This window comes from Eublepharis macularius, chromosome 4, assembly GCF_028583425.1.
Source record: "Eublepharis macularius isolate TG4126 chromosome 4, MPM_Emac_v1.0, whole genome shotgun sequence".
Taxonomy (NCBI): Eukaryota; Metazoa; Chordata; class Lepidosauria; order Squamata; family Eublepharidae; genus Eublepharis; species Eublepharis macularius.
Genome location: NC_072793.1, coordinates 70,395,825 through 70,413,976, shown reverse-complemented (window position 1 = coordinate 70,413,976; position 18,152 = coordinate 70,395,825). Strand labels below are relative to the sequence as shown.

The 18,152-nt window shown below is 43.6% G+C and overlaps 1 protein-coding gene across 2 annotated transcripts in view; it reads right to left on the bottom strand.

Annotated features, from left to right (window-relative positions):
- ACSL6 (acyl-CoA synthetase long chain family member 6) overlaps window positions 1-18,152 on the bottom strand; it is a 77,969-nt gene that overhangs the window by 46,817 nt on the left and 13,000 nt on the right. For both annotated transcript variants that reach the window (XM_054976140.1, XM_054976139.1), the window contains one exon: window positions 10,246-10,466. In XM_054976140.1, the coding sequence (XP_054832115.1) occupies window positions 10,246-10,452 (207 nt within the window). In that variant the 5' untranslated portion in view covers window positions 10,453-10,466. Of the gene's footprint in view, window positions 1-10,245; window positions 10,467-18,152 lie in introns of those variants that run through there.

Below are 18,152 nucleotides of genomic sequence, written 5' to 3'. Positions count from 1 at the left end.
TCCCCATTATATTCACCCAAGTCAGTTGTAGGGTTGCCAACTCTGGCTTGGGAAATTCCTGGAGATTGGGTGGTGGTAACTGAGGAGGAACTCACAAGCATGTGATGCCACAGACGGCACCCTCTGAAGCTGTCGTTTTCTCTTGGGGAACTGATCTCTGCAGTCTGGAGATCCAACGTTATTCTGGAAAAACTCCAGCCCCCTCCTCTTTTTGGCAAGCCCATCACCACATCTCAGGGCAGTGAGTTCCACAAGTCAACTCCTCGTTGTATTAAATAGTACCTCCTTTTGTATGATTTGAATCAGCTTCCAGAGAAAATTTTTCTCTACTTCCTTTTTACTATGTATAATTGTATCACACCACAGTAGTCTTTCTACCTAAATTAAAAAGCCCAGATAATTTAACCTTATGTTATAAGGAAGGGATTCCAACCCCATGATAATTTTGGTTACCCTTTTCTATACTTTTTCTCAGCTCACTCCAATTAAACAGAAGATCGGCCCCTTGGATACTCACCGAGAAGGGTCCTTCTCCTCTGAGGAAAGGAGGACATCTTGGGGTGTTTCCCACCGTCCAATCGGGGAGGCAGGAAGTTAAACTTTCTTCCTCTTCCTTTGGTGTGTGGGACCACCCTCTCTCCTCAGTTCGGGTGACTCCCCTCAGCAGTATTCCTTCTCACAATTCCTAAACTGTTGGAAACAACTATCACTCTTAAGGTGAAGATGAGAACACAGTGAACAAAAGGTAAAAAGGAACACCATCAACTAACGACATCAAACAGTTGAAAACTAGCCAAAAAACAAGACAGATACAACAGTGTATAACACACTGAACTGTAAGGGAACATATAGAGTACAAAACACGGAACTAACACAGATGGTACGAGGATCCTGGGAGGGCAAGATGTCCTCCTTTCCTCAGAGGAGAAGGACCCTTCTCGGTGAGTATCCAAGGGGCCGTTCTCCCTCTGAGGCGGAGGACATCTTGGGTGCTCCCAAAGCAGTTTCCTATGTCCTGGGTGGGATGGATCCTTCGTCCTCTACTACGTGTTGAAGTACCCTACGGCCGAAGGCGGCATCTGCCGAAGCATACGTGTGCAAGTGGTAATGTTTGATAAAGGTAGAAGACGAAGACCACGTGGCGGCCTTACATATGTCCTCTAGTGAGGCATTCTTTCTGAGGGCTGCGTTAGCAGCCGCGCTCCTTGCCGAATGTGCCGTGATCCCCGACGGCACTTCCATCTTCATGGCTTTGTAAGCCTCCTGAATGCAAGACTTTATACTGTAGGCAATAGCGGCAGATGACATGCGAAGACCCATCTTAGGACGTGAGATGTTAACGAAAAGAGAATCGGAGTGGCGTATCGACTCAGTCCTGATTATGTACGCCTTGAGAGCCCGTCTCACGTCCAGGTTATGCCATTCCCTCTCCTTTTTGTGAGTGGGATTCGGACAGAAGGATGGGAGGTTAATCTCCTGAGACCTGTGGAATCTCGAGTATGCCTTGGGCACGAAGGTAGGATCCGTTCTGAGGACCACCTTGTCCCTATGAAAAATACACAGTTCCGGCCGAATTGAAAGGGCGCCCAACTCTGAGATACGACGTGCCGAAGTAATGGCAACGAGGAAGATGGTCTTCAACTTTAGCCATCGCAGCGCAATGTCTCTAATGGGTTCAAAAGGAGGTCTCGTGAGAGCCGACAGCACTACGTTCAGGCGCCAAGTCGGGAACCTATGCACCGTTGGCGGATTCAGCAGAGTAGCCCCTCTGAGGAATCTTTGAACGTGAGGATGTGAGGCCAGTGAAATACCTTCTAACGTCGGTAATACGGTACCTATGGCAGCGACCTGCTTCTTCAGTGTAGCGGGACGCAGACCTCTATCTAGTCCTTCCTGCAGAAAACCCAACACTGTAGTTTTGGAAGGCTGAGTAGGGTCAAGCTTCTTGCGCCGACACCAGCGAGTAAATGCTTTCCATGCCGAGTTGTAGATCCTGATAGTAGATCTCTTTCTAGATGCCAAGAGAGTAGTTATTATCTCCGTCGGATAGCCTTCTAGCAGGAAGCGCCTCCGCTCAATTTCCAGGCGGTCAGAGACCACCACACCGGCTTGGGGTGCCATATGGGTCCCTGCTGAAGCAAGTCCGGATGAATTGGTAATTTGAGAGGAGGTGCTACAGACATACGATGCAGAGTGGCAAACCAAGGCCTTCGTGGCCACCATGGTGCGATTAAAATTATTGTCGCTCGTTGTTCCCTCATCTTCCTCAGGACCTTCGGAATCATTGGTAGTGGTGGAAAAGCGTACAGAAGACCTGGTGGCCACTGAGAGTGGAGTGCGTCCGTCCCCTCTGCTCGAGGATGATAGTACCGGGACAGAAATCTCGGCAGTTGGTTGTTCAGATGTGAGGCGAACAAATCCACCTTCGGCTGGCCGAAGTATTCCGACACCATGAGGAAGACCTCTCTCTTCAGGGCCCACTCCCCTGGATGAAGAGCTTCTCTGCTCAGCCAATCGGCTTGGACGTTGAGGACTCCCCTGATGTGCTCTGCCTGTAGTGACCGTAGGTTGAGTTCTGCCCATCCGATGATCTTGTTGGCTTCTCGTTGAAGACGCGAGGACTTGGTTCCTCCTTGTTTGTTGATGTACGCCTTTGCGGAAATGTTGTCCGTTCGAATCAGGACATGACTGTGGACTATCCGATCCCTGAAGTACGTCAAGGCAAGAAGGATCGCCCTCATCTCCAGTACATTGATCGGGAGTTTCCGTTCTGTGTCGGACCATTCCCCCTGGGCTGGATGTCCCTCTATCGTCGCTCCCCAACCTAGCAGGCTCGCGTCCGTGAAAATCTGGACAAATCGAGGAGACAGGAAACTCTTGCCCTGGCGCAGGTTGCTCTCTATGGTCCACCATCTCATGCTCTCCCTGACTGTTAGAGGGAGCTGTATTTTCAAGTTGGATTTGCGTGCTATTTGAAGTTGGAACGGTCGGAGCGCCGATTGCAGAGGCCGAAGGTGATACCGGCCCCAGTAGATGGCTTCCGAGTGAGCTACCAGCAGCCCCATTAATTTGGACAGGTCCATGAGTGATGATGATTGTTGCCTGATTACTTCTGAGGCTAGCCGGATGAGCTTTGTCCGCTTTTCCTTCGGAAGGAACAGAGAGCCCTCCTTGGTGTCGAGTATAAGTCCCAAGTGTTCTAGGCGTTGCGACGGCTGTAGAGAGCATTTGTTTCTGTTGATTAGGAAACCGTGCCTCTCCAAGACTTGAATAACGAACGTTGTTTCCCTGACTGCGGCTTCTCGCGAAGGGGATCGTATTAGAATGTCGTCCAGGTACGGATGTAGTTGGTAACCCCTCTCCCGGAGCCAGACTATAGGTGTCACCAACAGCTTGGTAAATACCCTGGGGGCCGTTGCCAGTCCGAAGGGCATCGCCCTGAACTGAAGGTGATTGTCTTGTATACAGAATCTTAGGAATCTCCGATGAGCTGGAGCAATCGGTACGTGTAGGTAAGCCTCCGTCAGATCTATTGATGTTAGAAATTCGCCTTGTTGAAGTGCTTCTGCAATGGACCGAAGAGTTTCCATGCGAAACCTTCTCAACTTGATGAACTTGTTCACGTACTTGAGATCCAGAATGGACCTCCAGTCGCCATTTCTTTTGGGAACCGTAAAGAAGATGGAATAAACTCCCTGTCCCCTTTCCTCCTCGGGAACAGGCTCGACGGCTCCTATGTTGAGTAGGTGTTGCATGGCCTGGATTGTGATGTTCCTCTTGCGGGGGTCTTTCTTGAGCGGTGAAAGGAGGAATCGCTCCGGAGGAAAGGTAGCAAATTCTATCGCATAGCCTTTGGAGACAATCTCTAATGCCCAGGCATCCGCCTTGGACTCTACCCAGGCTTGATGGAACCCGAGCAGTCGTCCCCCCACCGGAGCGTCGTGCGAGTCAGGGTCTCTGCCCCTTGTCCTCGGAGTCCTGCCTGCCACCGCGGTGTCCCTGTTGCTTGTTGAATTTGGAATGAAAGGGACCCCTGCGTGCTTGGGTTCGGGGAAGCGTCCAGTTGCGCTTCTGATCCTGTCTGTTCCTAGGTAATGTGTGATGTGATCTAAAGGGTTGGTAGCCGAAGTACCTTCTCTCTGGTCTTTTGATGGATTTTGGGAGCGCCTTCTTTTTGTCCTTAGTCTCTACTAAGATCTTTTCTAGTTGGTCCCCGAAGAGCTTGCCTCCCTGAAAGGGGTAAGACATCAGGATCAGTTTGGCTTGGAGGTCAGCTTGCCAAACCCGAAGCCATAACATGCGTCGCGTGGCTGTGGAGGACGCCATTGCTCTGGAAGTCATGGACATTGAGTCTAATGTTGCGTCGGCCAGAAAGGTGCAGGCTTTAAGTATTCTGTTGGCCCCTTCTAACAACCTGCTGTTGTTCTGAGGCAATAACTGGATCAGCCTTCTGGTCCACACTACAGCTGCCCTAGATACCACCGAAGCTATGGCTGAGGCCTTTATGGACGTGGCCATGGCCTCATGCGCGCGCTTTAGAATCGCCTCACCTTTTTTGTCGAGACCATCTTTAATCATGCCTTGTCCATCCTCAGAAAGGAGACCTTGTGACTGGAGTGCCGCCACTGGAGCATCTATGACCGGCACCTGCAAGAGCTCGTCAGCAAAATTAGGCAATGTATACAGCTTTTTCATAACATTGGGGACCTGCTTGGTGGCTGCAGGCAGTGACCATTCTGCTTTAAGCTGCCTTTCAAAGAAATCGGGGAAGGGAAAAACTCTGGGGTTGTTATCAGCCCTGGGAAAAAATTCCTTATTCCCCTTTGGTCTTGAACTGGCCCCCTTTGGGGCAGTTTCCTCCTCCTCCCTTTTATCAGATTCGTTTAGGTCCAATGCTGACAGGGTTTTGGACAGTAAATAACTGAGATCTTCCATCTGGAATAGCCTATTAGATTGATCAGAGGATGCCGAGGCTAACTCATGTTCCTCTTCTGAGAGAAAATCCCCCTCTCCAGAGTCCTCGTCACCTGAGGAATCCCCCTCAACCCAGGCAGGCGTTTTACTCTGCTGCTTTTTGGCCGCCTTGGTTGGCCAGGCTGCGGGTCGGCCATCCAGTACCTGGGCGGTGTCTGGGGTTGTGGCTGGAATAGCGGGGGAGGGACCCGGACTCCCGGCTTGGCAGATGGACCAAAGCTCTTTCCTTAGGGACCATCTGATTGCTGCCAAAATCTCCGGGGGAAGATTGGGGGGGTAATCACTTACGTGTCCCTCCAGAGTGCCAGAAACGGAGCCCTGTGTCTGGATGGATGAAGGAAACTGCGTCTCTCCAGTCGGGAGGTTGGCAACCGCGTCGTCGCGGTTTGGCGGGGAAAGCGGCCGCTGCGGCTCTTCCCGCCGAAACTGGGCTCCGAGCAGCTGCACTCGTTCCTTGGTCTTCGTGTTGCTGTGCGGCTGCTCCCGGCACCGTCTGCGACAGACGGGGCCGTTTTTTGGCGGGCTGTTTCCCCTTCTCAGGCACTCTTCTGCCGGGGGGCCGAGCAAGCCTCTGAGGCGAGTCGGACCCGGCTGGGCATGTTCCCGCTGTCGGAAGGACGGCCTCCAGGGAACAGCCCTCAGCCCTTTCCAGGAAGGAGTCTTCAGAGTCGGAGGACTCCCGTGCTCGTCCCTCCATTATGTCCGGACTTCTTGGGGAAGTCTTTATCCTCTCTCTCTCTCTCCCTCTCTCTCTCTCTATTTTTTTTTTTTAAATAAACAGACAAAGACTGGAGAGGAAAAAACAGGAGAGGACAGACAAAGGGAAGGTAACAAGAAGACTAAGACACTAGGTCACGAAGAAAATAACAGATGAATAGATTGAACAGGGTAGCTAAGCTATCCTAAAAGGCACTGCTCTCCCCTGAGGCAGGAAAAGAACTGAGGAGAGAGGGTGGTCCCACACACCAAAGGAAGAGGAAGAAAGTTTAACTTCCTGCCTCCCCGATTGGACGGTGGGAAACACCCCAAGATGTCCTCCGCCTCAGAGGGAGAATGGAGCCTGCAGTCATGGTTGCTGAGCTCTTCATCTTTCTCAAAATGATAACTCTTATATAAAGAACCAACATGAACCAACCCACCCATTTGTTCCGACATTGTGGGTTTTGGAAGTTGGTATATATGGAAGAAGGATAAGGAAGAACGGAACCTAGGCTGCCTCTCCCAGTTTCAGTGTCATGCACTCCAAGCTTCTCCCAGCAGAGTCTTGGCCTGGCTTAGAAACAGTGAGAGGTTCTTAAAGCAAATCATCTTCCTCATCCTTGCATAACCAAGTCATGTGTAGTCAGCTGAGACTACAAGTATTCTATATGGCATCAGGCCATCTTGCAGCAATTGTATGCATATCTACTCCTTGGAGCACACTTACTTTCCAAGGCAGGGTCATCTTTGAGAACTTTTGATAGCAGAAGCACATCTTTCCAAAAACTCAAGTTTTATACTATGTTGTACTAGTTACAATGTTGAACTAGGCCTTGGGAATCCAAGGTTCAAATCTCCATTTAGTCATGAAGCAAAGTGGGTAACTTTTGGCCAGTCATCTCTTAGCCAAGCCTACCTCATAAGGTTTTTGTGAAGGCAAAATGAAAGAGGAAAGAACCATTCATGCATTCCTGAGCTCCTTAATGAAAGGTGGTGAGAATCAGACACTAGTACCTTGCAAAGTTTTGTGCTCTGACCTGCCACAACCTGATCAAGAGTACATGCTGGGTCCAGTCACATGCTTTCCCCCACAGGGCTGTTTTAACTCCTTATTTCATTTCCTAAGTACAGCAGTGGTTGGGCACAGCAGGACGGGAGATTAAAAACACTTAAATTCAGGCACCTCAAATCATGCTGGAACAGATAATGGGATTAAGGTGCCAAACTGCAATTTCAGCAATCAGACTATACATTTTGAGATTCGTAATTCTGCTTTTCAAAGTCAATTGAAGGTGATACTGAGTTTTGTGTGTTTGGTTTTTTTGTTAATCTGCCTGAACAGATGAGGTCACATTATGAACATACAGCAGAGCAGTAGTCAAGACAGAAATACATGACATAAATTGTTCTGAATGCATGCACTTCTGTTTCTTCAGTATTCTCTTCCTTAACTCCTCTTTCTCGTAGATCTTTCTAAATTTCCTGTGTGGTTTCCTAGTGAGTTCTCTTGGTAGAGGAAAATGCCTGATGAAAACCTCCACTTGACTCAGTAATACTGCACATACCCATTAACCTATAATCAGTTAAAACACCTAAGAATTTTTGATTTGGTTCACCAGAAAATTATATATTTGGATAACACTAAGTAACCCTTAAAAGCCTCAGGGATACAAGTCCACCATTTCCATAGGAAGGTTTTTTGATAAACATTTTAAACAGTAAGATTTTAAATAATAATAATAAGGGTTTTTATTATTTATTTGTTTGTTTGTTTAATTTATAGCCTGCCCTCCCCACAAGCAGGCTCACGGTGGGTTACAATAGTAGATAAAAAATACAGAACAATAAAATTACAAATCTCACAGACACATTTCAGCAAATCACCTGCTCACCATACACAAAGAAGGATGGAGGTGTGAATTGGTATAATCATAAATGGAATCTCAATAGTATAATTAGCCATCCTTATTCTTTTACAAATATATCTCCAAGGATCACAAAGTATGTTACAAACAAGGACAAGCTCAGGAGAATTTCACTGCGTCATTCATGTTTTCATAAAATAAATATTTTTTAAAATTTAATTATATCTGGCCAGCTATATATCTGTGTTTTTTTCTTGTGGAATATAATGAATGGTAAGTGGTGCATGAAAATTATTTTGCTTTACAGCATTAGACTTCATATACAAACTGAAATGAATCTAAATGTATTTCTTTCAGAAATATATTTTCACTAATTGTTAATAGGCAAACAGCCTACACTATCGTAAACAGAGTCACATTCTTTTAAGTATATTGCACTTCACAGGTGTAACTCTCTTTAGGACTGCATTGTAGACAACACAACATATTCAATTATTATTTGTATTAAGGAACTGTTTACTGCAAGAACAAATATTATGCAGTTGCCGTTCTTTATGAACATGGCAGTCATGATAAGGGCGGTCTAAAGTCATCTCTCCGATTTTTAAAATGGGTAACATTTGTGATGAATCTCTAACACTAGACACTACCTAATCCTGTAATGGATACCACTGCACTCCTAAACCCAGGAATCTCTTGTAGTTTTTCTATTGCCACCACTTGGAGAACATATTAGTATTTCATATCAATATGAGAAATATCTCAATACTGGACAAACTACTCCAAGTTAACGTATTCACTGTAATATCTTTCTATGTATGTATACATGCTGTTACTATTCTCTTTGCCTCAGGACTGAGCAGCTGAACAACAGACTAAGCAATAACTGAGCAGCTGACACATAAGTAAGTATTTTCCAGGAATTCTTTTTTTAGGCCAGGTATACATATTTAATATTTTTTATTTTCCAAGCATACAAACTAAACATAGATATTTTGGCTATATCTCTAGACAGGTGAAACACAGTTGCTAACTACTTATAATTCCAATATAAAGCATCTTTCCGTCTTGAGAAACAGGTTGTGTCCTTTTCATTGCCAAGTGTGATGAAAGTGAGCTAAAACAAAATACCCCCCCACCCCCAATCTTCTATATGGACAGGCCCTTCTTGGGCCAATCAGAAACTAGTATACAAATTCAAAATTTACACCAAGGAAATTTTAACCAGTCAGTTTCAAAGTAAATTTTGAATGATTTTCTGCACTTCACCACAAAATTTGTTTTGCACAGTGTATGTGCAAAAGGCAGCATGAGAAAAGTATCAGACTGGGTTTCAGCCCACTGAGATGACAAGAGGTTAATGAAATGGAGCCTGGGTTTTACTACATACTCAAAACAGGACAAATCTGCTTTGTGCCATCCATACCAAGATTCAGACCACGGGATTATATTCAAACATGGGCTTGGATCTAGCTGAGCATCTCTGCAGGCAGAAAGATTTCTGTCTGCAGAGCACATCTTTCTTGCCTCCCCACTTATGCTGCAGCCCCCAAAGTACCCCCATGCTGCTCCTGTGGCATTTTTGATGCCATTTTAGGCTGCAGTAGGAGAGGGAGGCAAGAAATTCATGCTCTGTGGGCAGAAATCCTTCCAGACACAGAAATGTTCCACTAGATGCAAGATATGTTATTCCATTCACAGAAGCAGTCTATAAGCAGAATTGACTTTTTTGGGCAGATGGCCATACTTGAATTGTTCCCCTTATGTTAAAACTTGTGCACATACTCTCTTCCTCAGTTCATATCCAGATTTAACTTTCCCCTATTCCCTGGATCTTCCAATGCCTGCATGTTATTATAGAATCTAATTATCTGTATAGCCACAGATTCTAATTTGTATCTCATACACTACAACTGGAAATGAAAGCCACATGTGGCTATTTGACATGCCACCTGTGACTCTTATTCCACATTTTGTTCCCCAATGTTGTACCTGACCTAACAGTAGCAGTTCCCAAGCACAGAAACTTCAAAGGAAAATTACAATGCAAGATTGCTGAAGCTGAGTTTATTTGTAAATTGGGAACAATGACACTCCCCAACCCCCCTCCAGGGTTGACTCAAGACACTAGATTTTTCCTCACACTACAGATGCTAATTTTATGCACTTTGCATCCAGGCTCTAGCAAACTAGCTACAACATGTATTATTGCTAGCTTCCTGACACTCTAATTTACAATACCCTCCACTCTCTGCCCAGTTTATAAGGACCTCTTCTTTTATCCGCTTCCTGTATCTGACAAAGGGAGCTCTGACTCTCAAAAGATCATACCCTGGAAATCTAGTAGGCCTTTAAGGTGCTACTGGACTCAAATCTTGCTCTTCTATTACAGACAAGTATGGCTACCCACACGAAACTACCGTTTGTCTAGATATTCAAGTACAACCTACCATACACTGAATTTTTAGAAATCAATTTTTACCTTTGGAAGATAGCCAACTGTTCTGGTCCAGAGAAAATTCATTGAAAATATTATAGTCAATTGTATATTAATTGTACTCTCATAGTTTTTAGATTGTTACTTATGAATATTACAGAAGATAATGAAATTAAGCAACGTGTTATCTATTAATAAGAAACCACAGCATAAACATCATCATTCATCATAACATTTCACTTTGTTCTTTGCAAAGAACATTAGTCTCACCTCAACTTCTTCCGATTGCACCAGGAGGTCACATGGGGGTTTCACTGCTTTTGGCCGGCTAGCCAGCCAGTATGCAACAACAGCTGCAAAGGCACCAATGCCTACCAAGGTGGTAGCAGGCAAACTTCTGAAAAACTGGCTGAAGTCATCAAATTCTGGAAGCCGCAGGTTCCTTAGGATTTCATGTGCTTGCATCTTTTCAAACATTGAAATGGCAACCTCTGCAGAATGGAGAAACGAGGAAGTCATCTGTTAGAATTTTTACAGTGACCTACCTAGTTGACTTCATGTAATAGTCCTGCATTTTAGTGCAATAATGCCATGAACAACTGAAAGTAAAATTAGTAGTAGTTTAAGAGAAGTCAAGGAGCTGACCAGCCTTTACTTTCAACATGAAATGGTCCCACGATATTCATATCTCCAACTCACCATTCCTTGCCCCCTCAAACAAATGCCTCTGACAAGGATTGGGGAGGCACAAAGACACTCACTATTTGATGGACTTAATACCCCTTTACACTTTATCCAGGAGTGGAGTGGGAAATTTCTAACTGCATCCTTGTGGTAAAAGGTTTACATATAGACCATCTCAAGTTTGCTGTGCCTGAGACACTGAAACAGTCATGCTGCTGAAAATAGACCCTTACTAAGAGAAGGAACTGTGTAGCCCGTTCAACATTCCCTTCCTGAGAAAAGAAGTTCTCACTGTTTATTTAGTCTTTTTAAATTTGAAATATTATTAAGGCCTAGTAACAAGCTCTTGTCACCTAGCAATGCCTACAACCAGAGGGAGAGGTCCTCAGACTATTAAAAAAGAAAAAAACATTAAGAACCCTTAGAAAAGGGCAAATAACTCAATATAAATAATCATTAGGTAAGATATATATTCATAAAAATTGTGCGCTACCATAAATACCGTAACAAAGAAAATGTGCAACCAACCAAATAACTAAAGAATAATAATGAAACTGATGCCAATAAATTGACAATACGCAACAGAAAAAGATACTAACATTTATACACAGAATTAGAGCCGAGAAAAGAACATAAATATCCATATTGTACAAAAAAGATGAGGCCCTGGGTATAACTCATTTTAAAAAATAACCAACATGGATCTTAGAATTTATTGCTAAATATTAAAGAAGGTATTTCCTAATTACAAAGGCAAACTAAAAATAATTTAAATTACCTTGTGGCAGCAGAAAATCAAATATAAACAGTTACAGCAGGAATATAAAATCAACAATTATTTCCAGTAATATGCCATTTGAACAAGATAAAAATAGAGGTGGGCATGAACTGTAATATGAACCAAAGTTCGTTACAAACTGGGCCAGTTCGTGGTGCACAAACCAGTGGTTCATGGGAGCTCATTTCTTATGAACCGTGACAGTGACGAATTTTAGCCTGGTTCATTTGGTTCGTATTTCAGTTCATCACTGCAGACAGTCTGGCGCCAAAAAATCAGTTTTCAGAAACTGAACGAATCAATTCATGAACCGGGGAAAATTTGTGGAAGTTTGTGGTTCATGAAACAATAAACCGTGAACTGCACAGTTCAGAATTTTCCCAGTTCATGCCCATCTCTAGATAATTACAGACCCACGTTGGTTATTTTTTCTCTGCATTATTAGGAGGTACCCTAAAACCAAAGCAGTTTTAACTTGCTTGTACATCCTTGAGGATATTTAAAAGTTCTACCTTCAGGTAATGCCACATATTTATTTGGTTCTAATCTAAACACTCCTGATATATTTACAGCAAGCAAATTTTAATAACAACAATATTCGATTTATATATCGCCCTTCAGGACAACTTAACACCCACTCAGAGTGGTTTATTACAAAGTATGTCATAATTATCCCCAAAACAAACACCCTTTGAGGTGGGTGGGGCTGAGAGAGCTCCTAGAAGCTGTGACTAACCCAAGGTCATCCAGCTGGCTTCAAGTGGAGGAGTGGGGAATCAAACTGGTTCTCCAGATTAGAGTTCCACACTCTTAACCACTACACCAAACTGGCTAATAAAGCCCCAGTTTCATTTTCTACCAACAGGCAGAAAAACCTTATATGATTATAGTTTTCTTCATTGTGGGAAGAATCAGCCTGTATAAACCAAAAGAGAGATGCATTAGGTGATTCAGTTCCATTATTCAGATGAATACGCAACACATATGAACCACAGGCTCTATAATACAGGATTTCCTATAAAACAACAAATAGGCTGCACAGAATAGCAGCTCTACAGTACATTACACCAATCTCTACAGTACATTACACCAGTACATTACACCAATGTGTAGTGGTTAAGACTCTAATCTGGAGAACTGAGGTTTGATTTCCCACTCCTTCACTGGAAGCCAGCTGGGTGACCTTGGGTCAGCCACAGCTCTTCCAGAATCAAAAAGAGTCCAGTAGCACCCTTAAGACTAACCAATTTTATTGTAGCATAAGCTTTCAAGAATCACAGTTCTCTTCGTCAGATGATGAAGAGAACTGTAATTCTTGAAAGCTTATGCTCCAATAAAATTGGTTAGTCTTAAAGGTGCTACTGGACTCTTTTTTATTTTGCTACTACAGACTAACACGGCTAACTCCTCTAGCTCTTCCAGAGTTCTCTCAGCCCCCCCCCCCCATCTTAAGGGTGATTGTTGTGGGAATAAAAATAACATACTTTGTAAACCGATCTGAGTGGGCATTAAGGTGTCCTGAAGGGTGGTATATAAATCAAATGTTTATTGTTGTTGTTGTTGTTATTATTGAGAGGCCACAAAAAAGAAATGTAATCAAAAGAAACATACAAAGATCCACAAAATCCAAGATTCACAACCTTTTACGCTACAAGCCACAGCCTTGCTTGTGAAGAAAACGCAAAAACTTAAATCCAGCGACTATAAGCCCCCAGCCCCGCTCTTACCGGGGCTCGGCGTTTGCGGGGCTTGCAGGCAGGGGAAGACGAGCAGGTGTGCGTCTTCCTCGTCCCCGGCTCCACGACGCGCGGCTCTAATCCGAGCCGCGCGAAAGCAATTCCTAGCCAGCCAATCAGTGGCTGGCTGGGAAATTCAAGTGAGGGCCGTTGCTGGACCTGAGGGAAGAGGTTTTCCCTCAGGTCCTCACATAAATTATTTATGCTGGGGCCAAGCGCGTCTCTTTCAGTCGGCTCCGGAACTGCGAACCCCTCCCACCCTCCGCTTATTTACATCTGTGTTAGCGTCTTAAGACACATGGTAGTCAGGTTTGGCTTTGTATTAGCATACGGTTAGCGTACTCTGTTAATGGTTTGGGATAATGTTTGATTTGTGTTAACTGAAGAGACTCTTTGGAACAGTCTCCCTGTTAAAATTGTCACAACTTTGAGTTAGGCGGCTGGGCGTTGGGCACCGATCCCTTTGGGGGAAATCAGGGCCTGCTGGCACTATTTCCCATAGATGGGGATCCCCATAAGGGATCTTGGACCAGGCATGGCAGTGGCAGGTCCGGCTCGGGGGGCTGCCGGGGCATGCCTGCTTCTGGTGATGGGGGAACCACCCAGAGGCTTCCGCCCGGTGTGGACCCCGCAAAACGTCATCCCGGGGTGTCCCCCTTCAGCAGGCGTGCTGAGGGGGTGAGAGAGTCATCGGCTGGCAGGCGGGTCACCCAATGCTGGGATCCGTGCCCTACGCTGCCAACGCTCCTTTTCCCTTCCTGTAACCAATAAAGTGGTGGCCTATTTTTATCCAACAAAGCTGTTGCGTAATTATTTCTCGCACTAGGACCCTGCCTTTGAGCTTGCCCCGCAAAGCCTGCTTCAATACCAATGAACAGGTTTCATTTTCAAACATATGGAATTGAAGAAATGATAATAATATAACAGCACGATCAAAGGAGAGCTCCGAATACCTCTGAAGAGATAATCTCTTTGGGGTTGGGACAACGATATAAGAGCATCTACTTAGTATGCAGAAGGTGTCACCTTAACCTTGAGTTTAAAAGGATCAGGTAGTAGAGGGTGCAAAACACCTCTCTACCTGAGGCTGTGCAGAGCTGCTGCCAGTCTGAGTAGATAATATTGACCTTGATGGACTAATTATCTGACTCGGTATAAGGCAGCTTTGTGTGTTCATGAGTTAAGCCGAAAGACTGTTTGTTATGTTTTGTATAACCTGGAGTTTTTTCATGCTATTCTTGTTAGCTATACATGGCACTGCAATCATGCATTTTAGCACTACACAGGAAAAGCATTTCAATTAACTGCTGAACATTTATTGCATTAAATTAAAAATAGCTATGCTTTATTGATTAATTCAAGATATGCATACAATCTAGTATACAATAATTAATTTTTTCTGGAGTAATGATTTTTACAGTTGTCAATTGCCTTATTTTTATCTTTCTCCAACTAAAGTCACTTTGTAGCCAACAGCGCTCACTAAATAAAACAGAAATCCTTACATGTGTGTGAGAGAGTGGGTAGCTCAGGGAAATAAATATCCAGTACACTGATGCACATTTTATAGCAAGGCCTGACTGTATAGTTCTTACAATTTTACTATGTGTAGATGCTTCCTTTGGTGTAGACACAAATGGCAGGCAGGCACTGGAACCATTGCCCATCTACAGATATTCAAACTCTCATTTGTATAAGTGACTATGTCAATTTATTAAGAAGCTCACATGCTCCCTATGCATGTTTTGGACCCTCCACTTCATTTAGGAGTGTTGGGGGTTACAGCAGCAATGAGATTTGCAGAATAGCAGAGTTTGATAATAGCGCACTGGAAATAAGCAGACAGACCTCTGTGATTCTAGCTCTATAAAAATACTTTACTATGTAATAGGGTAAAAACGGTACATTTGGTAGGAAAAACAACAAAGTTTCTGACTACATCTTGATAGTCTCAACTAGGTACTAGAGAGAGAAAAGCATAGACTGCACGGTCTAGTGAAGTAGTAGTAGTAGTATTAGTAGTAGTAGCAGTAGTAGTAGTAGTAGACTGTAGTGAACAAAGAGCAATAAAACCTTAGTATATGTTGCTAGCTAATTGCCCCCCAATAAACTGGCTCATCCAATAGACAATCCTGGATTCCCTCATTAGGACTAAAGACACCCACTTTCTCTGGGGGGAAGACGCCTAAGTGGTCCTATGCTAACTAGCTATCTGACTAAACAAACAGAACAACAATTTAACTCTTTCATGACTGAGCATAGGACACTTGCAAAAATTCCAACAAGGAGTGATCACAAGTAAGATACTTGCTCATGGAAGAGAATAAGTTTTTCAAGGATTCTCCAAGATTGCTTCAGATGGTCCAGATGCTGAAGAAACAGCTAATGCAAGTGGTTTGTGCTACCTGTACCTTATGCTTCTCTGTAACATCCACAACATAACACTCTTTTATTATCATGACACATACAAACTCCTGATACACTGTGGAACAGATCACACATCTTATTGACAAGCAGAAATCCTTGGTGAAAGGAAAACATGTTAGAACACCAGCAATGGTACCTTTAAAGTATACTTTTTACAGCAACAAAGGAGGAAAAAATCCTCACTGTTTGCTTTTATAAGCCTATCATATTCAAGCCATTTGGCATGTCAAGAAAGGTCATAGCTAAGTTTCATACTCTAACAGTGCCATCCTCAATGATGCCAACATCATCACATCCAAAGCCTCTTAGCCACCATATCGTTGCCAATCATGCTCCCATTTCCACTTCTGCCCTTTGTACACCCAGCGTCTCACCTACCCATGCATTTCTCCCTTTGATTTTCATAGGTCTATGCTACCCACAGACTCTTTGCTTCTTACCCTTTTGTCCTTCTGCAACTATTCTTCCAACCAGTGTCTCCTGATACAAGGACACTCCCCTTCTTTTCCTGACAGATACCCTACACCAAGCTTTTTAGCTGCCCCCCCCTCCCAGTCTGTAGCCATTTCCAGCAGCCATGTGCCTTCTGGCAGCTTCTGCTGGGTGTTACTCTCTTCTATATTCAAAACCCTTCTCTGTTTTGCAGACCAAATGGATGCTTGTTGAGTAACACCCTGTTTCCATGGCAGCATCCCCTTGTATTAAGAGGCACCCACAGTGATGCTTTTGAGAAACACTGATCAGGATTCAGCCTACAGTCACACTTTCAAGATATACATTACAAATGTGGTGGTAAGAAGTATGTCTGAAAACAAAACAAATAATTCTGAGAAACATGTTCATCAAGATTTCAGGTAGTTTGTATTTTGCTAAGTCATACACGAAATTCAGTACCGGGAATATATATCCCTAATTGACTAGTACCTGTAAATTACTTTTCACTTTTTTATTACTGATTATCAACCTGACACAATTTGTAAGCCAAATACAATCACCAGCCACAAAATCTGTCTTGTTTGAAAACTTCAATTTTGTACCTAGGGGCCTAGCAAAAGTGTAATCTAACTGAATCTTTGATGAGTCATCGTATTTTCATTATTTATTTGTTTTCTCACTTTATTTCTCGTGGAGACACAAGGTGGATTACACAGTGTAAATGCAATCAATAGGATGAAGCATCTAATAAGCAATGTAATAGGATCAGGATTACAGCAGTTTGAAATAAAGCATAAAGTGTTAGACATGATAAGTTAAACAATGTAGAAGGTATTTTATATATATATATAAAAGCAAAGCAAATCATACATACAGCAAATCATACATACTATACACAGCGGAATAGTTCACAGTCCTGTCCTTATATAAAAGCACCTTCCTGAATGGTTTTGTAATAATAACCTTATTCTCTTTATTAAAATGCCCTGATTTACACAGTTTGCAGAATGACAGAAATGTGGGAGCCTTTCTGACCATCTCAAGACAGACAATTCCATAAGGTGGGAGCCACAATGGAAAATGTATGTGTAGAGACTGCTGCTGTTCTTGCCAGTTTGCAGGTCCTGCTCATATGAGATGTCATGGTAGACAGAGCATAGCAAGAGAGGCTGCCTTATTGTCAGAAGGGCCCAAGGCCTTAAAGGGCTTTGAATTGAACCCAGTAATTGATGAGCAGCCAATGGAATGACTACAGAATGGGTGTACTATGCCCGCTCCATCTAGCTTCTGATAAAAACCAGGTACCAACTGGAGACTTTAAGGGCAGAACTCTGTAGAATGCATTACCCATTGTCTAGTCTTAATGTTATTTTGGCGTGGATCCAGGTGTCCAGATCAGCTGAATCAAGATAGAGGGCCATCTTCATGGATAAATGAAGTTGGAAGAAAGTGTTTTTTGCAGCTGCGTTAACTTGTTTTTCTGGTAGTAATACCACATCCAGCATAAACCCTAGGCTCAGCATAACCGAGACAGCAACAGTCAGTCAGCTGAACCTCATCAAAGGTGGAAAGCACAGTGTCCTTCAAGACCTCAGCCTACCCAACCAGCATTATCCCCATCCTGTCAGTTTCAATTTATTCATTCTTAGCCATTTAACCACAGAAGTCAAGAAGTGGCTCAAGACTTCTGCTGCATCACCAGGAGATTTGGATACAGTGATACAGAACTAGGCGTCATCAGCATATTGATGATACCCAATTCCAAAACTATGAATGGTTTTTCCGAAAGGTTTTACATAGAGATTGAATAGCATGGGGGGGGCAGGACTGTGCCCTGAGGAAAACCTACCCAAACCCACACTGATGACAACTGGTCTTAAACGGTAACCCTTTCAGTCTGGTCCTTCCCATCATGTCTCCGATTCAACTGCATTTAAGACTGCAGCCAACTAAATTGTTAATGGCCATAAATATCTATCTAATAACTAATGTCAGGAGTCTCATCATAGAGATTATATTTTATGAATGAACTAAGTGTACCTGCCTTAGCAACTAAATATATCTTAACAAAGCATTACCAGCCACCAATAAGACTGAATGCAGTTATTTAACACATA